The sequence below is a fragment of the Chinchilla lanigera genome, unplaced genomic scaffold (genome assembly GCF_000276665.1).
Source record: "Chinchilla lanigera isolate Chin_1 unplaced genomic scaffold, ChiLan1.0 scaffold00054, whole genome shotgun sequence".
NCBI lineage: Eukaryota > Metazoa > Chordata > Mammalia > Rodentia > Chinchillidae > Chinchilla > Chinchilla lanigera.
The window spans coordinates 11,385,758-11,411,142 of NW_004955455.1; the positions used below are offsets into that span (position 1 = coordinate 11,385,758).

At 52.6% G+C, this 25,385-nt stretch overlaps 2 protein-coding genes and 1 long non-coding RNA gene across 5 annotated transcripts; 2 read left to right on the forward strand and 1 right to left on the reverse strand.

Annotated features, from left to right (window-relative positions):
- Positions 1-1,382: 1,382 nt before the first annotated feature.
- Positions 1,383-15,421, forward strand: Pxn (paxillin). Of its 3 annotated transcripts, XM_005396515.2 has the most exons (15): positions 1,383-1,466; positions 3,024-3,250; positions 3,589-3,704; positions 4,125-4,261; positions 4,340-4,541; positions 5,424-5,559; positions 7,235-8,119; positions 9,273-9,548; positions 9,802-10,110; positions 10,719-10,820; positions 11,100-11,270; positions 11,347-11,520; positions 12,136-12,217; positions 12,349-12,497; positions 13,311-15,421. In XM_005396515.2, exons 4-15 carry the CDS (start codon positions 4,168-4,170, stop codon positions 13,575-13,577), a joined length of 2,847 nt encoding a protein of 948 aa, XP_005396572.1. In that variant the 5' UTR covers positions 1,383-1,466; positions 3,024-3,250; positions 3,589-3,704; positions 4,125-4,167; the 3' UTR covers positions 13,578-15,421. The 3 variants fall into 3 exon arrangements, with proteins under 3 accessions (XP_005396572.1, XP_013375785.1, XP_013375786.1); XM_013520331.1 differs by lacking the exons at positions 1,383-1,466; positions 3,024-3,250; positions 9,802-10,110 and having other exon boundaries at positions 3,621-3,704; XM_013520332.1 differs by lacking the exons at positions 1,383-1,466; positions 3,024-3,250; positions 7,235-8,119 and having other exon boundaries at positions 3,621-3,704.
- A 2,521-nt stretch (positions 15,422-17,942) lies between these two features.
- Positions 17,943-25,379, reverse strand: LOC106149846. Its single transcript, XR_001236292.1, has 4 exons — positions 25,104-25,379; positions 24,626-24,821; positions 18,165-18,214; positions 17,943-18,045 (listed from the first exon to the last, which is right to left on the reverse strand). It is a non-coding gene; the product is annotated as an uncharacterized LOC106149846 (long non-coding RNA).
- Positions 19,141-23,505, forward strand: Rplp0 (ribosomal protein, large, P0). Its single transcript, XM_005396518.2, has 8 exons — positions 19,141-19,245; positions 19,505-19,606; positions 20,433-20,608; positions 20,716-20,803; positions 20,912-21,058; positions 21,173-21,358; positions 22,371-22,511; positions 23,275-23,505. Exons 2-8 carry the CDS (start codon positions 19,553-19,555, stop codon positions 23,434-23,436), a joined length of 954 nt encoding a protein of 317 aa, XP_005396575.1. The 5' UTR covers positions 19,141-19,245; positions 19,505-19,552; the 3' UTR covers positions 23,437-23,505.
- Positions 25,380-25,385: the final 6 nt, after the last annotated feature.

Below are 25,385 nucleotides of genomic sequence, written 5' to 3' on the forward strand. Positions count from 1 at the left end.
CCTCCTAGTGCTGGGATTACAGACGTGTACCACCACGCCTGACTCAAATACAAGGAATTTCTGAATCTGCCTTCAGGTACTTGGAGCTGGGCAAAAGGCCATAACATTGCTGAAATCTCCAGGAAGCCTCTGGGATGAGGCCATACCTGCAAGTGACTCCTTTGTGTCTCTGTTTACTCAAGCCAGGGGAGGAGTTTGCTGAGCTGGTGAGGAGACTTTGGCCCTTAACCATTTTGTAGCCTGGAGGGAAATGTCAGGCACCTGCAGCCCCGGGAATCCAAACTAAAGCTTGGCATCTACGCCTTGGGTGCCTCCCATATTCCTGCCTCTTCCTTGGGCATTTTGTAAGGAGTTTGGGGGACAGTGCCATCAACCTCTGTCCAGATCTCCAGGCAAGTCTACAGAGGGAAAGAAGGAAACCACACCAGAGGTCTGCGGCTTTTGTAGGTACCTGCTGGGATTCCCCTGTCAGGTAAACAATGGCTGGAGAAAACTGGAAAATTGTTTTGTCTTCTCCCTGACATCAACACATGCTACACTTTGAATTTTACTTTATTACTTTGTTTTTCTCATCAGTATTGCCCTGTTCATGTCTTGCCCATATTCAACCCAGAAGAGACTGAGAAGGAGAAGTTGTACTTTGCAGCTTACCCTTTTCCTTGGAGGAAGATCTTTTTCAGGATTTCACAAAGCAAATAAGTCCCAATGCTTGCAGCTGTCTGCTATCCCTTATAAACCTCACACCAGTACTGTAGGGTAAGAGTTATTTGGTACAGCTTAGTGAAGAAACCGAGGCTCAGGGAGGCCGGGCAGTTTGCTGCAGGGCACATACTAGGTGGAGCTGAGACTTGAACTCAGGTCTGGCTCACCTCTAAGACTAGCAGTCCCTTGTCTGTGTGCCCTAGGACTGCACTCTCCGACCAGTAACATAGGTATCCATGTTGGAAACAGCCTAGAGGAATCATAAAGCAGAGTCCAGTCCATAGACCAGTAAACCTGACTTAGACTCGCACCACAGGGGAGGGGCTTAGGGGATTTGGGAAATGGGCAGTGGACTCCCTGGTTCAGAATGTAGAACAGGGAAAGCTGGGCCCGAGAGACCTGCGTGCAGAGCCCAGTGATGTACTTGTTGCCTGCTCTGGAGATGCAGAGGGAGGATCCCTGCCCCCGCTGGGTTGAACAAAGGGGAAATGGGAACATTGCGTGAAGCCAAGGCACAGGTGTGGCCCTGGAGGGGCCACTGGGATTGGCTCTGGACACTGGTTCCTTTTCTGCTGTTACCTAGACACATACTAACAGCTCCCTCTAGTTCCGGGTTGCTGGAGACAAGAAGCCAGACCTCCTTCAAAGCACTGGAGGCAGAAAGGGCTGCGGGAACTAACCTTCCTCAGAAGTCGGGAACCAGGACCAGGGGCCTTGGGCCTTGGTACAGGTGTCCTCTCTGACCATCTGGGCAGGAGCCTGGGGTAGGTGCGGCTGTGCTGGGGTGTGCCTGGTGGTCGGGGCAGGGTTCCGGGGAGAAGGTGTGGCCCCATATGCCGGGGTGAAGGCCTTGCTTCCTTCTCTCCTCTGGGTGGGAGTGAGGATGGCGGAACAGGGCCACAAGAAAGGCTTGTGTCGGCAGGCTTCAAAGCTTGGGCCCCTGACATTCAGGAAGTTGAATTCTTTAAATATTGCATCTTCTTGCAGCCACAGCAGTGTCTTATAGGCTGTGTATTCGGGATTTGGGGCTTTTTTTTGGTTCCATAAATTGAACTCAGCGCTTCGTGCTTGCCAGGCAGGTGCTGGGCCCGGAGCTACGTCCCTGGCCCTGGATTTGGGGCTTCGGAGGAGGACATACAGTCCTACAAGTCACCAGCCTTGTTACCTGGGGCCAGTGCCTCTATTTCTCCAAGCCCACTTTCCTCTGTCCTAAAGGGAGGGTCAGAACTGCAGCCTTCTGTGTTGTCAGGAGGGCTGACTGTGACCGGGCGTGTAAGTGCGCAGCACTGTGCGCAGTACTCGGAAATCGCAGTGAAGCAGCCATGGCGTTTTTGAAGATTATTGTCCTGAGGGTCGCCAGGGAGAGGAGAGCGAGCAAGTGTGGAATCATGGCGGGCTGAGTGTTTGGCATCTGGGGCTGGGCTCTCTGGGCTGTGGGCCTGTCAGGGGTCCCAGGAGGGGAAGAGTTCCCACCTCCACCACCCCTCTAGCTCTACCTTTCTAGTCTGGAGACCGGAGGGACCCAGGGTTCCCTGGGTTCTTGGCTGTTGGGTGCCAGGTAACAAAAGCTTGTGCTTGAGGGTCGGTTCGGCTCCCTTGCTGTTGTTAAAAGGGAGTAGTGGGGCCCCGGAGCCTCTGGGGCTGGGCTGCTCGCCAGGCTTCTGCAGAAACGGCCAGCGGAGCAGTCCTGGCCCCGACTTGCCGAGGGGGTGGGGATCGCTGCGCTAGCTTCCTTCTAGCCCCCACCTCCCAACACACCTTACCGCATAGCCTGGAGCTTCAGGAGATGCATGGAGCCTGGGGTTCTGCTGCTTCTGCCTGGTGAGGAGGGCATGTACCTCCTCTGACCTGCAAGCTGGGAAAGCCTAGCTCTTGGAAGTTCAGGGAGGGCCTGACACTGCCCAAGCCCCTCCCCATGACGTGGGCCCCTCCTGTCTGTTCTCGGCGGTGCCCTGCGGAGCAGAGCTCCAGGCAGGCATTCCTCAGCCGCACAAGCCAGTGGCCCAGCCCTGTTGGTGGGAGCACTGAGCCAAGTGCCCGGCATCCAGAGGTAGGACAGCCTGGAGAAGCAGCCCGGAGCAAGCTGCAGAGCACCTTCACCTTCCACTTAGGCTGAGGAGAAGAGAGCAGTGTTGGGAGCTGGTTCTTGGTCAGGCTTCTCTGGACTGGTGGCTTCCTGCCCTGAGGCCGGTCACTTCTCCCATGGGTGGGGTGGGAGCCCAGCACGCCTTCATTCTTGAGCTGTAGGCAGGCAGGGCGCTGCTCCTGGAGAGTTCCCAGGTGCCGGGCTCTCACTTGCTCGCTGTGTCTTCTCTTTGCAGACGCCTTGCTGGCAGACTTGGAGTCCACTACCTCCCACATCTCCAAACGGCCTGTGTTCTTGTCCGAGGAGGCCCCCTACTCCTACCCAACTGGAAACCACACCTACCAGGAGATCCCAGTGCCGCCCCCGGTCCCTCCACCCCCGTCCAGCGAAGCCCTCAATGGCACGATCCTTGACCCCTTAGACCAGTGGCAGCCCAGCGGCTCCCGATTCACCCACCAGCAGGTAAGGTGGGGGCAGGGGTTGGGAAATCCCTGGAGGCTGGGGGGAAGGCACAGAAGAGGCTTATCTGGCAGGGGGTTGGGGAAAACAGTGGAAGAATGAGCTTGGGAGAACAGATTGGGGGATCTGGCTGTCCCCAACCAGACGCTGCTCCTCCCACCCACCATGTGAGGGGGACAGTGACCAAGAATTAATCACCAGTGTCCTAGCCAGATTGTGGAAATTCCCCGGTGAGACTGGTGGCTATGAGCAGAAGCCATCTGGGGGTGACTCGGGCTGCTCCTGTCCTCCATTCTTTTCCTCCCCTTGGGACAGTTCTCTGAACACGCTCCTTCCTGCAGCCTCCATCCCCGTCACCTGTGTACGGCTCCAGTGCCAAAGCTTCCAGTGCCTCCAACCCACAGGACAGCGTCAGCTCTCCGTGCTCCCGAGTGGGTGAGGAGGAGCACGTCTACAGGTACAGCCCCACCTCCGCCCTACTGTTGGGAAATGCCAAGGACCTGGTCAGGGCAGGAGGCTGCTGGGGCTGGGGACCAGGCATAATAACAGACCCTCTGGGGATGCTACCTTCAGCATCACTGGTTTAACCTACAGAAGTCCTGGAGGCTCTTGGTGTTAACTGGCCTATCTGCCTTGTCACTGCCATCTGTGTATAGTGGATACCGTGGGCTGTCACGGCTTCTCCATGTGGTTGAGGAACTGAAGCAAGACTTCCTTCCTCCCATCTCCTTGCCACACCCTTTCCTGCTCTCTGCCCTCTTGCTGAGGAAGACATCGTAATCGCTCCACCTGATACTTCCTGAGAGTTTGAGGGCCACCAAGCCAGGCTAAGGCTGAGGAGCGTCTCTCACTGTCTTCTTTCCGTTGCTTCTCGAAGCTTCCCCAACAAGCAGAAGTCAGCGGAGCCTTCACCTACCGTAATGAGCTCCTCCCTGGGCAGCAACCTGTCTGAGCTTGATCGTCTGCTGCTGGAGCTGAACGCCGTGCAGCACAATTCACCAGGGTTCCCTGCAGGTAGGATTGGGTCCCACATGCTGGACCCCCGGTCCCTGGAAGGCTGAAGGGCTGAATACCCTTTCTCTTTTTTCCAAGATGAGACCAACGCAAGCCCCCCACCACCTGGGGCCCTGAGCCCTCACTACGGCATTCCAGAGAATAACAGCCCAGTGGGAGGCAGATCTGGGTCCCTGACAAAAGAGAAACCCAAGCGGAACGGGGCCCGGGGACTAGAGGACGTGCGGCCCAGTGTGGAGAGTCTGCTGGATGAATTGGAGAGCTCCGTGCCCAGCCCTGTGTGAGTATCCGCTAGGCTCTCTCCGGGCTTGGGAAGGTTTTGCCCACCCAGGCCTGGGTTCCAGTGTCTGTCCACTAATCCTGGTGTCACCCATTCCCTTGTGCCTGTTGTTTGCCAGGCCCTGGGTGCACAGTGGTGACTTTTGAATAAACACTGTCCCTGCCTTCAACAGCCAATAGCAGTCAGAAAAAGCAGACAGTAACCAGGTATTGTGGCACACACTTAAAATCCCAACACTTGGGAGGCTGAGGCAGGAGGATTGCAAATTTGAGGCCAGTGTGGGCTACACAGTAAAACACTGTCTCCAAAAAAAGGGGGCAGACATTGTATATGCATGCCTGTACTTCAGTGGCTGTTGGCACGGGTTTTGCAGTTACATAGTAAGGCTCAAATCATGACTCTGCCAGTTACTACGTGTCAGCTCTTAAGCCTTAGTTTTCCCAACTGTAAAGTGGGATCAGCAGATAAGGGATAATGGAGATGAGACTATCTACCTCAGTAGAGGTGAGACCACATAATACATGTAAAGTGATTGGAGCTGTTTCTGGCTCATTGTGTGTGTTCCTCATGGGACATACTTAACATGAGCTTCTACCAGTGTTTCTGTGGTAATGTTGGTCTGTACCCTGTTGTGGAGGACACACCTGGGGTGCCTGGTCATGGAATGCTGTGAGCCAAGCTGCCGTGTGTCCTACTGAGTCAACTCATCTCAGGCACCGTGCCCCTGATGTCAGCCCGTTCCCAGTGACGGGTCCCTCGGAAGGACTGAGTGTGGGGGCTCTTCCCCAGGGTTGGAGGTGTTGAGACCCCGGTGTCCTTTATCCCCTGCAAAGCCTGGGCCTGCTTTCTGGGCTCCCCACTGACGCCGTGTCTGCCCTGCAGCCCCGCCATCACTGTGAACCAGGGCGAGATGAGCAGCCCCCAGCGAGTCACCCCCAGCCAACAGCAGACGCGTATCTCGGCCTCCTCTGCCACCAGGGAGCTGGACGAGCTGATGGCCTCGCTGTCAGACTTTAAGGTGCCCTGTGGCCCCGCTGCCTTCCCTGCCATGCCCCCTCCCTCGTCTTCCTCCTCCTGTACCTCAGTGTGAGTACCTGGACCTCGGCCCCTCAGTGAGCGGGTGCCTTGCCCTGAGCTGGGGACCCTGCAATGCCAGGAGAGCAGGATGCAGGTCAGGGAGGGCCGGGCGACATAGGGGCAGTGAGGTGCCTCAGTAGCCAGTGGAGGCGGGGAAGCCAAAGAAGCACTCAGCTGGGACATTCCTTCCTCCTCGTGGCTCCCAGCTACCCAGGTCCAGGGGATCAGGAGACTGGGACACGGGGACAAAGGGCCCTGTGTTGATAGCTGTTCTTGGCGGGGGAGAGCGTGCTCTGCTGGGCCACGTGGGACTCAGGATCCCGTGCCTGAGCGGTCACTTGCCCGGGAGCCCCGTCTCCCACGCTAGCTCTTCCACATGTCCTCTTTCTTTCTTTCTGTCTCTGGCACTTCAATCCAGCCCCCCCTTGCCAGCCTCCTTCCATCCTCTCTCTCACCAGGGTCTGGCCACTGGGCCTCAGAGTTCCCATGACCCCTGTCTGGGGGAAGCCTACCCTCTCAGCCCACTGGGTCAGTCCTGCATTGGGTGCCCCCCACCCCACCCAGCTCCTCTCCATCCCCTGTGCACTCCGTACCCTGCCTGCTCCGTCCCTCCTCTTTGAGGCCTCCCCAGTCCTGCCAGCTGGCAGTGTTCCGTTTAGTGGATGCTGTGCCCGGATGGGGATTGATATTGACAGAATTCTGCAGTAGTTGCTGACTGCACCTCCACGTGGGTCAGCCAGTGACCTTTGGGGCATGACCTAGGGAACCCGAGAAGGAGCCCATGGGCGGCACATTCTTGGTCCTAATGGGGCCTCCTGCCTCGCTTTTGCCTGGGGCTTCACAGGAGAGGGTGGCAGCTTGGCCAGGGTGAAGGGTTGAGCCTGGGCTTATTACAAGCTTTGTGTGCCATGGTTCTGAGCAGCCAGTGAGAGGCGAATAAGATGCATTCAGGAGGGGCTGGGGATTTAGCTCAGCAGCACAGCGCCTGCCTGGCAAGCGCGAGGTCGTGAGTTCGATTCCCGGTACGAGGAAAAAAAAGCCAAAAAAAAGATGAATTCGGGCTTTGGCCTCAGGGATCCCTGTCTTGCTTCCCTTTTGAGGGGTTCTTTGTGAGATAGCTTATGTCCAGAAGCCCAGCAAGGGGAAGCTGTACTTCTGACTGTGTCCCTAGAATAAGGTCTTAGGGACACAGGAAAGCTGGGGTTGTCCAGGAGGGACAGGGCTGAGAGTTGAGCCAGTGTCAGAGAAGGGCAGAGCAGCTGCCTCCAGCTGACTTCCTCTTGGTTTGTGCTTGGCACTGAGCCCCCTCTTCACCCCTCTCCCTGCTGCTTACCTCACCTTGCTCTTCTTTTTCATACCTACTGTACAGGGTTGGCTTCCTGGCTGCTTTCTGTTGCTGGGTTTCATGAGGGCCAAGAGTGTGAAGCCCAAGAAAGGGTTTTTTGAGGTCTGAGTCTTTTCAAAAGTCCATACTTCAGCTTTGTGACCACTTGGGTCAGTACAGATGGTGGCTGTCCAAGCCCTAAGGCTGAGCCTACCCTTGCTGTGAGCATCCTTCCTTATGTCTCCCTTTCTTTCTCTCTCTTCTCCCCTTTCCCTTTGTCTTTCTCCTCCAGACCAGCTCCTCTGCTGTGGCCTTGAGCTCCCCAGGGCTGCTGCCCTGCTCAGCTCCATCTCCAGCCTGTACCCTTCCTGCTCCTTCTCCATCTCCACCCATGCCTTTTGTATCCCTGCCTTCCACCTCCAAACCCTCTCCTCAAGGCCGAGGCCACACTCCAGAGCTCCTCTGTACTGAGGAGAATAGACAGAGCCTCTTACTTCCTGTGGCCCTCAGCTGGCCTGATTTGGCTGGCCTTGGGGTGGTGACTGACACTTACGATTCAAGGTCTCCCTCTGCAGAGGGTTCCGCAGGGTCATTTGGTACAGAGGGCCAGGCCCCGGTTAGGGGGGACCTTCTGAACCCCGTGAGGGAGCCCTCTATGGCCTCCCTTTGCCACACTCCACCTCCTGTTGGCAGCACAGTCTCCCAGGAGCCTGGAGATCCTAAAGGACCACAAGGTAACCCTTTATGTCCAGAGGAGGCTGTGGTTGCCGCTCAGAAGTGGCCATGGGCTTTGGAGGCATCCAGCCCTGAGACTCCCTGTAGAGCTGCTTGCAGCTTTCAGGAAGTAACGGAGCCAGCTGTTGTGGCTGTGGATCGTCAGGCCATCTTCCCAGACACCTGGAGTCTCGCAAAGGAATATGACCAGCAGGAGAGGGCAAGGCCAGAACCCGGAGGGCTGGAAAGCGGCTGTCCTGCCCCAGCTGACCAGGAGCAGTTAGGTGGAGAAAGGCCCAGGAGGGGAAGCCTGGTGGTGCTGGCCCAGGGACCCAAGACCCCAAGGAGCCCAGAGGGCACCGCTGAAGCTGCTGCCGAGGCCAGGAAGGAACAGCTGGAGCTTCCACGTGCCGTGGTCATGGGCACACCCAGCACTGCGGAGAGGATTTCCACCTCCGGCCAGGCAGGCGCCCGCTTGTGAAGCCACTGAGCGTGGCCCTGGCGGGCCTGAGTGTGGGCTCCTCCTGCTAACTGCATGCAGCCTCCACTGCACGCGCACCTGCCTGTGCTGAGGGCCCGTGGCTGCACCCCTAATGGCCAGCACTTGGTAATGGATCCTGCAGGGCAGCAGGGCTCCCTGGGCCCCAACATTGCCTATAGTGATGATCTATCTCTTGCTCATTTCAAGTTTCTCCCTTCAGATGAGCTTCCCTTGGTATTCTTATGTGCAGAATGGTTAAAAGCGTGGACTTTGAAACCACCTAGACCTAGATGGAAACCTCGCTGCTAGCACTTGCTGCCTACGTGACCTTGGGCAACCACCTTAGCCTCAGTTTCTCATCTTTAAAATGGGAATAATAACAGACCATTGCCCACCGAGGTTGTCTGAGGATGAAATGAAATAATTCCTAGAAAGTATGTGGAACGCAGCACATGACTCCTCAGTAAGCTGGGCTTGCTGTTACTGTGATTTTTGTTTGCTTCTTGCTTGATTAAAACTCTATGCTTTTCTCCAAAACAACAAAAGCCTTCAAAACACTATAAGCAAGTAGCTTATAATACAAACAAGAAAAGACAAACTGGTTAAAAGATTCATTAAGCCGGACACATGTAGTCCCAGCTACTTGAGAGGTTGAGGCAGGAATATTGCAAGTTTGAGGCCAGCGTGGCCAACTTAGTGAGACCCTATCTCCAAAAAAAAAAAAAAAATTACTAAAGTCTGTATATGTCTGTCATAAATCAGAAGAAAGCCTCCTGCCCAGTGAAGAACATCCACTTACATCCTGATCCTCTGAAATAATTTATGTGATAGCCCTGTGCAGCAAGCCAAGAAAACTGTTACCCCACTGTAAGGATGGCGAGGCTTTAGGCTCTGGAAGTTAAGTGTCTTGCCCGAGGTCAGGGGCCGGCTTGGAGCTGCCAGCCCAGGGACCCAAGGGTCTTCTGTTGCCTGTGCCTGAGCCAGTGCCACCTGCCCTTTGCCTCCATGCCCCTCAGCTTCGCTTTCCTCTGGTGCTTGTGTTCTGTCCTCCCCTCCCCGGGACACCTGAGTGTGGACTGAGCAGTGTTGTGCCCAGCCCACATGAGGACAGTGACAGCTTCCCCTCCGCCCCCAGATCCGCTCTGTGATCAGGAGGAGCCGGGAGACGGGCCACGCGCACCCCATGTCTCGGGAGCCCTCCCCTCGCCGCCGGCTGGACCCCGCCACCCTGAGCAGGACCCCATCCCAGGAGCAGCTCATCGCAGAGCTGCAGGGCCGGCTGGGCATCCAGCCGGAGGTGGAGGAGGCCACAGGGCCAGCCGGGGCCTCTGCGCAGGACTGGCTGACCGAGGGCATCGTCATCACCGTGCAGCCGCGTGGGCGGAGGGCTGGGGGGCAGCTGGTAGAGAAGGTAGCCAGGACCTGGGCCACAGGTGTCCAGATGCTTCCTCCGCCCCAGTGCTGGCTGGAGGAGTGATCTGGGGGTGGAAGGGCGGACTTCTGTATTCTGTGACCTTGTCAGGCTGGCTTCACTCTTGATGCCAGCGTGGGAAGGCCCAGGAGCCTGGGGATATTGGCCCACTCCAGAGCTCCTCTGTACTTGTGCTCATGCGCAGATAATTTCTTCTTCTTCCTCATCTCTCTCCCCGCTCTCTTCCTCCCAGGTTGTCTTCCCTCCTGACTCTCCCATTCCCCTGAGAAGAACCATCTCTATTCTGGCTTCTCCTCCTGTCCCTCCTCTCCAGCATCACCGAGACGCCTCGGCCGGCAGCTCTTCTCCCCTGGCCAGCCTGCCCACCCCTTCCCGCCTGGGGCCCTCAGTCTCCACCCATGGTTGCCCAGGGGTCCATTGTGCAGGGGACGAGCCCCATGATGAGGAGGGGAAGGGCTACACCTCACCCACTCCTGTACCCCACACTGTGAAATCTGTGGGTTGCCAGACCGATGAGGACCCACTCTTCCCCCCGATGCAGGCAGGCCTCCTAGGGACCCCAGCACCAGCCCCTCCTGCCCCCGTCCCCTCTCCCAATGCCTAAGCTGTGCCCCAGTCCTGTGTGTGTGTGTGTGTCTGTACACACACACACACACCCACACACCACTACACCCCTGTAGCCCTCGCACGTTAGCCACAGCCCGCCCTTTGACCTTGAGCCCGAGCCCTCACTGTAGCTGATGTTCAGGCCCCACTCCTCAGGAAATCAGTTGGCTTCTGGCTTTCCTGTGTGGCCTCGCTGGCCCCTCCCCACTGTCCCTTGGTTTGGGCATCAAAGAAGGCCACTCCCAGAGTGGAAACCGGAAGCCCATCTCTTCCCCTTCCAGCCCTCAGGCCCAGGACCTGATGAGGCTCTGTGCTGTCTGGCCTCGGGCAGCTCCCCTTCCTGCGCCCTGTCCCTGGGGCTCACGTCGGCCACTTTCTCTGGGTTGTTTTTGTCTAGATTTTTTTTCCCCCTCATTTTGATATTGCTAGTAGGGGAAAATCCTTATTTTATCCTGAACTCCCTTGCGTGCAATGGTCCAATGACAAGGTCTCGTATTCTTTTTAGTTTCTTAAAAAAATTTCTTCTTTCCTCCTCTACCTAAGATGCACGGCCTGGAACAGAGAGCGGATGGAGAGTGGCAGTGGGCAGCTGGCTGGCCTCCGAGCAGCAGGCAGAGCAGCCCTGAAGGGCAGGACGAGGGAGGGGTCAGTGCCCGAGCTGGGGGCTGAGGTCCTGTTTGTCCTGCTTCCCTGGGCTTCGTCGTGCCGCGGAGGCCGTGAGCCCTTCCTTCTCACCCTCTGACAACCCCAGCCGCCAGCATGGCCTGCTCTCACTCCCACCTTTAGGGCTCATCAGGCCCCTGGAGGACACCGCTTCTTGCTTTAGTCAGCCCTTCAGTCTGTGAGGAAGCCTTCCAGGCTGTGGTGCTGTGAGATGCCATGCCCCCTGCCCTCGGGTCCCACCAGCCTTTTTTGTCCACACAGTTCATGGCCCAGGGGAAGGCCAGGAGCAGCTCACCACCCGGGGGACCCCCAAAGCCAGGGAGCCAGCTGGACAGCATGCTGGGCAGCCTGCAGTCCGACCTGAACAAGCTGGGGGTGGCCACGGTGGCCAAAGGCGTCTGCGGGGCCTGCAAGAAACCCATTGCTGGGCAGGTAAAGAGCAGGGAAGATGGGCGTGGAGACCTCTGCCCTCTTCTCGCTCTGAGCCACCTTCCGTCTTCCTGCTCAGGTCGTGACCGCCATGGGGAAGACGTGGCACCCCGAGCACTTTGTCTGCACCCACTGCCAGGAGGAGATCGGATCCCGGAACTTCTTTGAGCGTGACGGGCAGCCCTACTGTGAAAAGGACTATCACAACCTCTTCTCCCCGCGCTGCTACTACTGCAACGGCCCCATCCTGGATGTGAGCGTCTGGTGTGGTGTGGCGGGCAGAGTGGGGGCAGTAGGTCCCATGAGTTCATTTCACCTTCACTGCAACCCTCAGCGTGTGGCTGCAGAGAGGTCGTGTCACATGCCCAACACGTGGCAGCTGGGAAATGGTGGGCCCGGGATTCAAACCCACACCTTATGTACAGCCCATCCTAATGCTCCCTTCCACCTCCTGTCCTGGGTTCTTCCCTCGAGACTCTCAGAGTTTAGGACCCTGGACCAGACCAATGGAGCTGAGTGCTAGATGTCCCACTTTCCTTGCTGTGTGATGTTAGGGAGATGCCTAGCCTCTCTGAGCCTGAGTTTTTCCATGTATAAAATAGAAATTACAATAGAACTCATGGCCTCGATCCTGCATGTAAGGCTTAAGGGAGAGAGAATGTATCTGGCATGTTTCATCTCTCCATAAATCTGAATTCCTAGTAGTACTTGTAGTGGAATTAGGAGACCGTGCTGGGAGTGTTTCTGCTTTTCCTTGGCCTTGAGCTGGGGGTAAGGTGGGAAGGAAGGTGCTACCCATGCGTCTCAGTCGTGGGATCCATCCAGGGGAGCGGCAGCTTGGCTTTCATTCCACCCTTTGCTTTCACAGAAAGTGGTGACAGCCCTTGACCGGACGTGGCACCCTGAGCACTTCTTCTGTGCGCAGTGCGGTGCCTTCTTTGGCCCTGAAGGTACGGCAGGGCGCTAGGCCAACCCACTGCTTCTGGGAGGGCTGGGCAGAAGCAGGAGGCTCTGTGGGCCTTGGGGCCAGGCAGCTCCACTTCTGGAGGCCCTGAATCAGCCCCCAACCCCTCCCGCTCAGGGTTTCATGAGAAAGACGGCAAGGCCTACTGCCGGAAGGATTATTTCGACATGTTTGCGCCCAAGTGTGGCGGCTGTGCCCGAGCCATCCTGGAGAACTACATCTCGGCCCTCAACACCCTCTGGCATCCCGAGTGCTTTGTGTGCCGGGTAAGGAGCCCCTGCTGGGGCTGGAGGGGCTGGGGGCAGGCTCGGGGGAAGGGCCTCTCTTGCTTGGGGTCCTCATGGTGTGAGCAGGCAGGGGGTTCACCTCCTAAGGCTGCCAGGTCCTGGGGCTGTTCCTGAAACCGGAACAGACAGAAGCAAGCGGATGTGTCCCCGTAGGTGCCTTGTCCACCCTCATCTCAGAGCACAGGGTGGAGGGGGCAGGCAGGGGCAGGGGCTGCTAGTACTGTGCTGAGGCCCGGGGCCTGGGGATATTTGGGAGAAGAGAAGGGGGGAATTAAATGAGATAATACAGATACACACAGACTTAACAGAAACGCGGTAGTGGTTTCCACACTGCGTTGTGGGGATCAGGGGCCCTACAGGTGTTTGTGGGAATCTATCGTGGGCTCTCTGAACAAGGTTTGGGAAGCATGGCTCCCTGCAGGCCCCCTCAAGCCTTTAATACCTCATGAATCTCCACATTGGAATCCGGCTTGTACAGTACCAGGGCTTCTGGCAGCACCCTTAGAGCCGCTTGCTTATGCGCCCAGAGGTCAGCCCTCATGTCTGCATCCAGGCTGTGTGATTTAGTAGCGCCATGGCCGTGGACAGGTCACTTAACACGTGCCCCTCAGTCATGTTCTCCCTTGGGAGGGATTAAGCATTTGGGCCATTACTGAGACATAGGAAACTGGCAAGTGGGAGTCGGGACGGGCGTCGCGACCATTCCTACCCCTGGAGCATCACGCCAGGCACTGTCCACCAGAAGGGACAGCCCCTGAGCCACTCGCTCCGCCCGCCCCCTCTGTCTGGCAGGAGTGCTTCACGCCGTTCGTCAATGGCAGCTTCTTTGAGCACGACGGGCAGCCGTACTGCGAGGTGCACTACCACGAGCGCCGCGGCTCCCTGTGCTCCGGCTGCCAGAAGCCCATCACGGGCCGCTGCATCACCGCCATGGCCAAGAAGTTCCACCCCGAGCACTTCGTCTGTGCCTTCTGCCTCAAGCAGCTCAACAAGGGCACCTTCAAAGAGCAGAACGACAAGCCTTACTGCCAGAACTGCTTCCTCAAGCTCTTCTGCTAGGCGCTCTCGCCATCACCGGCCCTTTCCCCAGCCCAGCGTCCCCAACTGCTACTGTGACCCAGAGACCTCGCCCAGGGTTGAGGGGCAAGCCTGACAGAAACTGGAAGCCTCGTCCGTAGCTGGAGCAGGATGAGAAGCAGGCCGCGGGTCCTGCCTACTTCTCTTCACACCTCTCCCCAGCCTCTGGGCTTCTCCCTCCCTCTGCGGCTCTCCCTGGGCCGCCCACTTTGTGTTCACCCAGGCGTGGAGCCTGAAGGGCCCCACCTCACACCACGTGTCTCCCCGCGGAGAGGCCTGGCCAGGCCAGCACCTCACTCTGGCGCCGTGTCTACGCCTATTTCAGCAGTAGAGGAGGGCAGGCTGGGGTCTCTTTTTATCCTTACTCCCCGCAACCCAATAATCCCTAGTGTTGCTGGGGGGATCGCCGCCTGCCTCCACACAATGCCAGCATAAACCCCCTCACCCACAGGCCGAGGTCCCACAGGCCTCCAGTCTCCCCAGGCCTTGGGTGACCGCCCCCTTTCCTGACTGCCCCTTTTGTAACTGTTTTGGTCCTACTGAGAAAGGCCTCTCCAGCAATAATGTTTTATAGCCATTTCTTCCATCTCTGGGGACGGCATGGGGTGGGGAATGTCACCCATGCCTGGACACTGTACCGACTTTGATAGATTTCTACACTGAGGTTTGCATTCGTATTGCCCGAATTGCTTTTACTTCTCTGTACAAGATGATTTTGAAGAGATTTTAAAGACTTTCCTTTTTGTATTCTCCTCCTTGTCCACTGCCACTATCCTATTGGTGACTGGGGCTTTGGGGTGGAGTTGGCTTTGTACTGAGGGCTTGGGGTGGGGAAGCCATTTGTATTTTATTTTTCTTAGCACAAGCAGGTGAACCGGGAGCAGCTCTGTGGCTCCCCTTCTGTACCTTCACAGCGCACCAGGACTGTTTTATAAACTGCTGTATTTTGAAACTCCTTCCTTACTGCCCGGGTCAGTGAGCTTTTAATTAAAATTGACCTAAGGGTGCCTAGCCTTTATGGACCTGGAATTCTGAATCTCATCTGCCCTGTTCCTGAGGGAGGAGAAGGGGTAAGGATGCTTTGGGGGCTGCTTTCTGTCTGAGAAAGCCATTAGGAGCCTTTGCTCCCCGATGAACTTTTTGGCAACAAAGAGAACCTACTGGACATTCTCAGCCTCCTCACTGCTTCTCTGGGGCTCTTTTTTCTGCCGTCTCAGGAAAGCTGGGATCTGACTTTGGCCGCGAAGACCATACAGGTCTCTCTGGTCTCGATTCCACTGGCGCATTACTTCCTCAGATTTCCTGCCTCGCTGGAGACTGGGCTCAGGTCCCTCCCCTTTAACAGGTGAGGTCAATGCTTAGGTCTGGGGAGAAGGCTCCAGCTTGGTGCAAGGGGCCTGGTAGGATTCTGGTCGGAGGGACAGGACCCTGCTGGAGCAGCCAGAAGCCCCAGAGCTCTCTCAAGGTGAAACAGGAGCAGCCAGGCCTGGGGTTCCTGGCCAGGGGGAAGGTCCCCTCTACAGTGATGCATCCAGACCACCCCACCAGCCTCCCTCCTTTGAGGCGGGGCAGGGAGTAGCCCAGGTCTAGGGAGGTCAGCCTGGATCCCCCAAGGTTCTGCCATTGCCACTTCTACCCACAGGCCTTATTGCTCTGTTTACAGTGACCCATCCCAGGCCTCTCCCCAAGGGGCCTGGGGTTTCTGGGGTCCACTCACTGGGTTAATGGTTATTTGATTTTGATTTTTTTTCTCTATAAATTTCTAACCTGGCTTTTTCCATTTCAATTCCTGTGATTTATGCCAATAAAGTTTGCCATTATTTTCACCTGTGCTTATGCCATTTCTTGGTGGCCCGACAACCTAGTGGTCCAAGCCCTCTTTAGACTCAGAAGTTTCACGAGGTGGAGGGTAAATCATTAACATTCTCTGCCTGGAGGCCAGGGCTCCTGTGAGTGGGATCCTTGGTCCTTGCCTTGGCCATAGCTCCAGCAGCAGCTTCAGTCTTAACTGGGCAGTTAGTGGGAGAGGCTGGGGTGTGGGATCTGTCTCGGTGCTACCAATGGATTAGCCGAGGGCATCATCTGTGGCCCTGTGGGTGTCCTTCTCATTTAGATAGGGAAAGAGGGCGCCAGGCGTGGTGGCGCATACCTGTAATCCCAGCAATCAGGAGACTGACACAGGAGGGTCATTGCGAGTTCGAGACCAGCCTGGGTTACAAAGTGAGCTCAAGGCCCTCCTGAACTGCACAGTGAGACTCTGTCTCAAAAATACAAAAAAAAAAAAAAAAAAGAAAAGGAAAGAAAAAAGAAAAAAAGATAGGGAAAGAGGTTCCAGGCGAGAACAGACATGCACAAGGCAACCCCTTGGGTAACAGACAGCACGGCTGTGATGTAAGCCCAGGACTTGCCTCTGTCTGTTCTGCAAAGAGCCAGACATTACCTGGGTATCGCCCTGCCTAGTGGAATGCCCTATAGTTGTAGGCTCAGGTGGGTCTCGACTGCCTCCTTGTGGTCACGCCCATATTTGCATGCTTCCTCTTTGCGCCGATCACAGGCAAGGACCCCAAACTGTTGGGCAGCACTTGCTCCACCTTGAGCGGCGGCCTCAGTTTCCGTGTCATTTGGCATGGTCTCCCAAAGCAGTGTGTCGAATTCTTGTTGGAGCCCTGGCCATTTCAAAGTAATCTCAGAAGTGAACGTTACCTTCAACCCTCATCCAAAGATAATGGCTTCATTTATTCCAGTCCTTATTGGATTCATTCTATTTATAGAAATGGGTGTGGTACACTGCGTTGTAATCTGATTTTTCACTTAACTGCTTCGAGGCTATTTTCCCATGTTAGTGAATATAGATTGCATCCTTTTTAATGACTTCATGGTGTTCTATGATATTGATGTACTACAATTAGAGATGATGCCAGGATGTCCTTGGAAATGCACCATGAAATATGTATATATTTGGAAAAGAATGTTTAGAGGGAGACAGGCTCTGGATTTGTGCAACGATGTTTTTTTTTGGTACCAGGAATCGAATGCATGACCTTGCACTTGCCAGGCAGGCGCTGTGCTGCTGAGCTATACTCCCTGTTCCAGACTCTGGATTTGGAAGGGACTGTATGGCATATGGGTTTTGAACTTCCTCCTAGATTTCAGTTCTAAAACCATCATTTACTGGCCAAGAGATGTTGAGCAAATGATTTAATCTCTTTGAGTTTTCTCATGGATAGAATGGGAATACTAATATTGTAGCTCCTCAGAGCATTGTTGACATCAAATGGAAGCCCAGGTGAGGTGGCACAGATCTATAATCCTAGCACTCAGGAGGCTGAGGCAAGAGGATCACTGTGAGTTTCAAGCCCAGCCTGTGCTATATGCAGTGAGTTCAAGGCCACCCTGAACTACATAAGGAGACCCTGTCTCAAAAGACAAAACAAGAATGGAATGTGCACAGAGCATTTAGCACAATGTTGAGTGTGCAGCAATATGATGTCATTTAAGAAGGATATCAGCAGTATTGACTCCAGCAGTTCTCAAACTAGGCTAATTGTTGGAGGTATTAGGGAGATCTAGAACAAAAGGAACTAGAGGTATAGCTCAGTGGTAAAGTGTTTGCCTAGCATGCATTGAGACTTAGTTTGATCCTCAGCTACTGCAAATAAAATACAAGCTGGGAACAGTGGTACTCCTAGTGCTTTGGAGGCTGACAGGAGGATTGCAAATTTAAGTCCACCTGGGCAACTTAGTAACTTAGACCCTGTCTCAAGGAAAAAATAAAATAAAAGCTGGGACTGTAGCTCAGTGCAAAGGCCCTTGGATGAAGCCCTGGTACCAGAAAAAGAACCCTCCTTCCAAAATAATCCATGGGTCTCATTCCGGTAGGAACCTACTAACACCTGGAAATTTATACTTTTGTAAAACTAGATGACTTTGATATTTAGTCAGCTTTGGGAGTAGTTCCTGCTAACCTTGATGTGAAAAGATGGCTTCATCAGTTACTGTCCAAAGATGAACTCAAACAAAACTTGAGGCAGGGCAGGAATATTGGAGTTTCACTTTTAGATCAGCTCTGCCGGGGGGGGAAATTTCAAGAAACAATTTAGGATCACATACAGTGACAGCCAACTGTTTGTTGGTCACGTATGATTCAGACAAGTTCACTGATAATTTCTAACTTGTTCAAATGAAAAGGGTGGTGATAAGGAGAAACACCCTTTGGCCTTAGGATCTTTCATTAAAAATGCACTGACATAGTACAGTTATTCAAATACATCTTGAATGAATGTATATAATAAAAGAAGCTGACATTTACTGATGTTTCTGTATATCCAGGAACTGTGCTAAGTCTTAATGCATAATTAATCCTCATCACAACTCTAGAATGTGGGTACAGTTATCTCCACTTTACAGATGACGAAGGGGAAACAAAAGGCCAGCAAGTTGGAATCACCTCCTACGAAGACATAGTAGTGAGTGGCAGGACAAGGTGATCTGGCTGCAAATACTGCATTCATTCATTCATTCACTCATTCATTCATTCATTCATTCATTTAGTATTTATTATATACCTACTATGTGCCAGGAACAGGACAAAAACCTCTGCTCTTGTGGAGTTTGCATTCCTGCAGGGAAAGACAGACAATAATGTGAAAAATTAGATCACGAGTTGGAAGGCGTATGAATATCTGAGAGGTGGACAGAGTGAGGAGGAGTGGGAATGAGTCTTCTGATAATTTTTTTTCCTTTTTTTTTTTTTTTTTGTGACAGGGTCTTGCTATGTAGTTTTCAGGCTGGCCTTGAACTCACTATGTAGCCCAGGCTGGCCTTGAACTCATGGTGATCCTCCTGCCTCAGCCTCCCTAGTGTTGGGACTGAAGGCGTGCAACACCACGCCCGGCAACTCCTGATAATTTTAAATAGGGAACCCAGGGCAGGCCTCATTGAGCAGATGGTATTTGCACCAGGACTTGAAGATGAATTACTTAGGTAGATATTATCAAGGAGCATTCCAGGAAGAGAGAAGAGCCAGCAAATGCCCTAAAGTGGGGGCATACTCTGGAAAAGCAGCAAAGTGTATGGTTTAGCTGCAAGGAAATGTGTCAGTAGGAGAATAGGAGATGAGATTACAAGGTGCAGATCACGTAGGACATTTTTTTTTTTTTTTTACGTAGAACCTTATTGGCAGTCTGAGTTTTAGAATTTTACCCTGAGGGAAGTGATTTGAAAAGTTTTGAGCAGATGAAGATGTAGGTTTTAAAGGATCCCTCTGTTTTTGGAGGGGGGAAGAACAAACTAGAGGAGATAAAATACCGTTCTATTTCTAAGGCATTTGCAATTCTCAGCTCCTCGTCAAACTACAGTACATAGTTTGCGGTGTTGGGCAGTTGCGTATCTTCTAAGGGAATATACCTCCAGGCCAGCAGGGGGCAGCAGCTCCTCCAACGCAAGACAGCTCCTACCTTAATTACCCTACCTAAAGACAGCTTCCTGTTGGCTGGAGTGGCAGTGATATCATCCAATGGCTGCCTATATCATTCCGGCGCCAACTAATAGGCAGGAGTGCTGCCTGGGGCTTCTGATTGGCTCCTTAATTCACATATAAAAGACACGCGCCGGCGCGAGGCCCTCCTCTTTCCAGGCGTCCTCGTGAGAGGTTAGTGTGATGGGGTGTTTGTCCAGGGACTGGCGGCTGGAAGCATGAGGTCTTTGGGAGGCCGGGAGAGTGAGGTTGGCGCTACTTGGGGACCATGGGGCTTCCGTTCGCCCCGCTTGGTGTCTGGGCGGCGGCTCGTGCGCCATGATTGGTGGCGGCAGCCGCCCGGGCGCGGGCGCGGGCCCTCGGCGAGGTCCGCGTAGGCCTCTCCGAGGTCCCTTGTCGGGTGTCCACCCCAGAGCTCCCTTTCTCTCCCCAGTGACATCGTCTTTAAACCCTGCGTGGCAATCCCTGACGCACCGCCGTGATGCCCAGGGAAGACAGGGCGACCTGGAAATCCAACTACTTCCTTAAGATCATCGTAAGTGCGGAGGGGGCTGTGGCCGACCACGCAGCAGCCTCCACCCCGATAGGGGTAATCACTGGCCAGGCTTTCTTCGGTGCCAGCCACAGAGTCAGGCCATTTTGCTTAAAGCTGCTGTAATTATTAACAGTTCCCCAAGGTAGATTCCTTCTCTGCTAGGAATACACAGGCCCAGGCCGGTAAGTGGCTCATCTGGGTACAGATGGTACTTTTACAACCCTACCTATGTCTTTGGTAAGGTCTGGGACAAAAAGTGACTCATTCAGAGGAGGCAAAGACCTGTCAGTCAAGAAACTCAATGCCCAGTGGCTGTTTTCAATGGCTTTTGAGGCAGGTCTTACTTAACCAGAAGGGCTGACCATACTGCGCTGTAGGAATTCGGCTGCTTTGTAGAGCTTCATCGGTATTATAGTCTCATTTATCTTGAGAGTTTTCAGACAACACAATTTGTATAAAAACCCATACTTGTTGTGTTTGTTTTGTGACGTTATAAATGTTACAAATCTGTTGCTTCCTCTGACCAGTTCATTAATGGAATAGTTTTAATGTTAACGTGGCCATTTTAGTGAATCAGAAGTAATGTCTCATTTCTGATAACCGTTTTTTGATCAAACATAGGAATCTGATTTCCACCACTCACCTACCAAGCAAGTCAGGGGCAAATCTGACAGTATTACAAGTTAGGTGGCTCCTGGCGTTAGAATCTTGCAGAGATATCAAAACCATAGAAGAAAGGAAGTGAGATGAACCCATGTGATTGTTGAGTTTGGTTTCTGCTGATCTTTCCCCCTGCTAAACTTTGTTTCTGGCTTTTTTTATACAGCAACTTTTGGATGATTATCCAAAATGCTTCATTGTGGGAGCAGACAATGTGGGCTCCAAGCAGATGCAGCAGATCCGCATGTCCCTCCGAGGGAAGGCAGTGGTGCTGATGGGCAAGAATACCATGATGCGCAAGGCCATCCGAGGACATCTGGAAAACAACCCAGCTCTGGAGAAGTTAGTCAATGTTCTTGGCAGTTTTGTCCTTTCCTGCTGCCCTTCTCTCTTTTCCTGGAGAAGAATGGTGCTTTCAGGTGATGTCTCCTGTACACTTCTCTCTGCAGACTGTTGCCTCATATCCGGGGGAATGTGGGTTTTGTGTTCACCAAGGAGGACCTCACTGAGATCAGGGATATGCTGCTGGCCAATAAGGTAGGGAGAAATTTGGATTGGATAGAGAATACTTCCGCTCTTTAAAGCAAAATTGGCCATTCCCAGGTTGGGTCTGAGGACTTTTCTCTTTGTTCATTGTCTGTTCAGGTGCCAGCTGCTGCCCGTGCGGGTGCCATTGCACCATGCGAAGTCACCGTGCCAGCCCAGAACACTGGCCTGGGGCCTGAGAAGACCTCCTTCTTCCAGGCTTTGGGCATTACCACTAAAATCTCCAGGGGCACCATTGAAATCCTGGTGAGTGGACCTGTCTTGCCAGTGCTAGCTGGGCACATCGGGGACCTTGCTTGGAGGCTGTAGGCCTGCTGGATGTCCAGCTGTTAACTGCTTGCTGTTAATCTTGTTCTTCAGAGTGATGTACAGCTGATTAAGACTGGAGACAAAGTGGGAGCCAGCGAGGCGACCCTCCTGAACATGTTGAACATCTCCCCATTCTCATTTGGGCTGATCATTCAGCAAGTGTTTGACAATGGCAGCATCTACAACCCTGAAGTGCTAGATATTACAGAGGAAACTCTGCATTCTCGCTTTCTGGAGGTATGTGCTAGCCAGCCTAGGCTTGAGTCCTGTTTCCACCCCCTAAACTAGTGGGGTAACCAAGTGCAAGCGGTAGTGTAACCTGTCCTGCTCCTGTGAAGGATTTAATGAATTAACATAAACCTTGAGAAAAGTGCTGGGCATGTAGTAAGGGTTATTCTAGGCCCTGCCATAATGAGTCTTGAGTGTGGATTAAAGGGTAAAAACAGTTAAATATGTGTTAACACTGCCAGGTACCATTTCTTGAGAGGACTGATTATCCTTTTATTTGAGATTGTCTTCATTTTGGCATTAAAATTTTTTTTTTTTTTAAGTAATGAATAATGGCGACAGATACTTTTTCCCTTAGGCAAATAGGACAAAAAAAATCAGCATTGTATACAATCACTCTCCTAATATCTGTGGTTCTAGGTGTATGGACTTAACCCATTTCAGATCAGTTTTCGTCATTATTCCTTAAACAGTACAGTATTTATATTGCATTAGGTGTATTAGTAATCTAGAGATAATTGAGGGTAGACCACAGGATATGCATAGACTATGTTCAAAAACTACCATGGTATTTGAGTATTCACAGATTTGATTTCTGTGGGATCCTGGAACCAGTCCTGCTGGGATACGGGGTAAAGACTGTACTAATTAATTTAGCTCTGTTTGTTTTTGAGACAGGGACTCGCTATATAGCCTAGGCTTGAACTCACTGCATATTTCAAGCTGCCTTCAAATTCACTGTCTTGTCTAAGCCTCCTGCATGCTGGGATTATACGGATGAATCTATAATACCTGGCACTTCATTTAATTTTCTAAATGTCCAGTAGAGGTTGAAATTAACATCTGAAATGTTTAACCTGTTCTTACTGGCTTATACCAGTGGTTCAAGCCACCCAGCAGCAAGAGCTACAAATGTTAAAAGTTCTTCTTGCAGAATTCAGTGCAGCTAAACTTACATTTTGCACAAAATTGTGTTTTTTTTAAAAAAAAATCCATGATAATGTAATTTTCTTTCCCACAGGGTGTCCGCAATGTTGCCAGTGTTTGTCTGCAGATTGGTTACCCAACTGTTGCATCAGTGCCCCATTCCATCATCAATGGGTACAAGCGGGTCCTGGCTTTGTCTGTGGAGACTGACTACACCTTCCCACTTGCTGAAAAGGTAAGACCTTACCCTGACTAGTGGGCTTGACAGCATAGTGATAAATGGTAGCCTACTGAGTTAGTACTTTTATAATCTTTGGGGTAGGGAGGTTCCAGAGATGGAAATATTTAAGTTTTAAATTTTTGAATCCCCCCTGACAATGGGCAAAGAAACACCTTATTGGTGGTGGTATTCTTATATCAGTCAGGGGTAGAGTAGATAGCAGTCCTTTGTTCATCCTAGCTTGATGCCTGCTTGGTGGCCAGAGCTGTTTCATGCCTAGGACACATAAAATAAAAATCTAAAAAAGTGTTTTTTGAGATAGGGTCTCGGTAAGGTGTTCCATTGTCCCAGCAGGGCTTGAACTTTCCTGTCTTAGCCTCCCAGACTGCTGGGCTTAAAGGCATGGGCCATCATGACTGACTAGTCGTATTATATGTAGCAGAAGAGATTGGGGGTGCAGAGATGTATGTTGTCTCTTTAGAAATAAGAAGAAGCCCAAAGAGGGGCTATATGCAAGAGCTGAAACCACTGCCCCCCAGCTAGGCCATCCTCAAGCTCTCTCCTGCTGGATCAGTTCTACATAAGAAAGGTTTTATGGGTTGGGACATCTTTGTACAAAGGTCTCCCCCCCACCCCACCAGGAATTGCACTCATGACCTTGCACTTGCCAGGCAGGCACTGTACCGCTGAGCTAAATCCCCAGCCCTTGTACAAAGGTCTTAATAAGTGGCAGAGAGGGTGTGCATGACCATGTTGATCACTCACGTTTCCCCTGCAGGTCAAGGCCTTCTTGGCTGATCCATCTGCATTTGTGGCTGCTGCCCCTGTCACTGCAGCCACCACTGCTGCTCCTGCTGCTGCAGCCGCCCCAGCCAAGGTGGAAGCCAAGGAAGAGTCTGAGGAGTCAGATGAGGATATGGGCTTTGGTCTCTTTGACTGATCACCAAAAAGCAAACTACTCAGCCTGCCTGATGGGCAAAGCAAGGAATAAAGGCATAATTCTCTTTCAGTTTCTGGATTCTTCATTCTGTGTATTTTTAGGTTTATAGTGCTGTGTGCTAGAAACAAAGCAGTGGTGAAAACATGAACTTTACTGGGTTGGTGTTTTGTAATCATAATCTAAATGAAGCTACAAAGTGTTGGGTAGTTCTCTTTTACCACAGGAGGTATATTCAGACCCCGTTGGAAGCCTAAAACTATGTACAGGTGTTCCTGTGGAAGATGGGTTCCACAACCCCCTTGAACACGAAAACCTGTCAGTTCTCAAGCACCTTACATAAAATGATGTAGCATTTGCATATAACCCATGCATATTCTGTATACTTCACATTACCTCTAGGTTACTTAATACCTAGTACAGTATATATATAAGTAGCTACGATGTATTATTTAGCGTATGTTAAGTACAGATTAAGAAATACAGTAATTTTGATCTGCAGTTGGTGGAACCCCTGGAAATAGAGGGCAGAGCTGTTTCTTTCTTATACATGCCTATCATAAAGTTTTTTTTTGAGATGGTCTCACTATGTAAGTAGGCTGGCCTGAAGCTCTTGAGCCATCCTGCCTCAGCTTCACTGCTGAGATTACAGGCTTGAGCCACCATGCCTATCCTATCAAAGTTTATAAAGCAGGCACAGCAAGTTACCAATAAAATAATACCCTAATAAAACTGGGTCCGTTAACATAAAACAGGCACTACCATACTGCAGTTGGTCAGGTACAAATGGCTACTAAGTAGGTAGCTTACGCAGTAGCTACATTGGAGGAAAGAAGATACATGCCCCAGAAGGGTGCAAGACAAGGAACAGTGCAGGTTAAAACCTACAAATTGTTTCTAGCATTCATTCAATTTTCAGGCCATGGTTAAACTGGAAAGCAAAATTGCGGATGAGGGAAGATACATATTATACTAGAATTTTTGTTACTTTGGCTATCCAGCCACCAGCCTGGGTTTCTCATACTTCTGGGTAGCTTTAGTGTCAGTTGAATTGAACTAGCCACTCAAGGAATGCATAGGGTTTTTCAAACTGCTTGATCCAGTTTATAGGTTGTGACCAATATTTAAAAAGAACATGATTACTGATAGGGACCGGCTAGAGATTTTGTTGGGAAGCTTACAGTTCACTTACAGGTTCGTGCTGGATCATGATTTTTTTTGCAGCGGGGAGATAGTCTTGCTGTGTAGTTCAGGCTGGGCTTGCGCTATGTAGCCTAGGCCAGCCTTGAACTGAAGGCGATCCTCATGCTTCAGCCTCCCGAGTGCTAGCATGGTAGGGACCGGGCCACGAAGTAGTTCCCGTAGGTATGCGAAATGTTTGAAGGCCACTGTAAACGGCAACAGCTAAATTGGAAACCTCATTCTCTAGTCTACAGAGCTGCCACATCGACAATCAAGTTACGACGACGCTCCACAGACCTTGTGGCTCTTTCCCGTCCCCTCCCCACGCTGCCCACCTGCGGCCTTGGTTTCTCCTTGCAGCCCTGCGCATCCACCGTTTATTTCCCTCCTACAGGCTTCTCAGCCCCGACACCCCTTTTCTAACCTCGAAGTCACCCCTCCCTGACCTGCATACTCCTTAAGGACAAGAGATTAGTTCTCTCTTTTACCTAGTTAAGTTCCTGCGCTGTAGGAAGCAACACTTAATAGTCTCTCTAGGAAAGCAGTCTTCGGGAAAAGGCCACAGGGCGGGGGTGCAGCCAGACCTGCGGGCTCCAAGTGGGTCCGGGGCTGCGGGGCGGCCTCGCCACGAGACAGACCCTCAGAGCCTCATTTCCCCGTAGCGCCGGCTGAGAAGGGCCTGGGCCCTGGCAGCCCGAGACCCGGAAGCTGGACTCTCAAACGCCGGCTGCCGCGGCCGCCGTCCCGCCCGGGGGCGCCAGGCCCTGTCC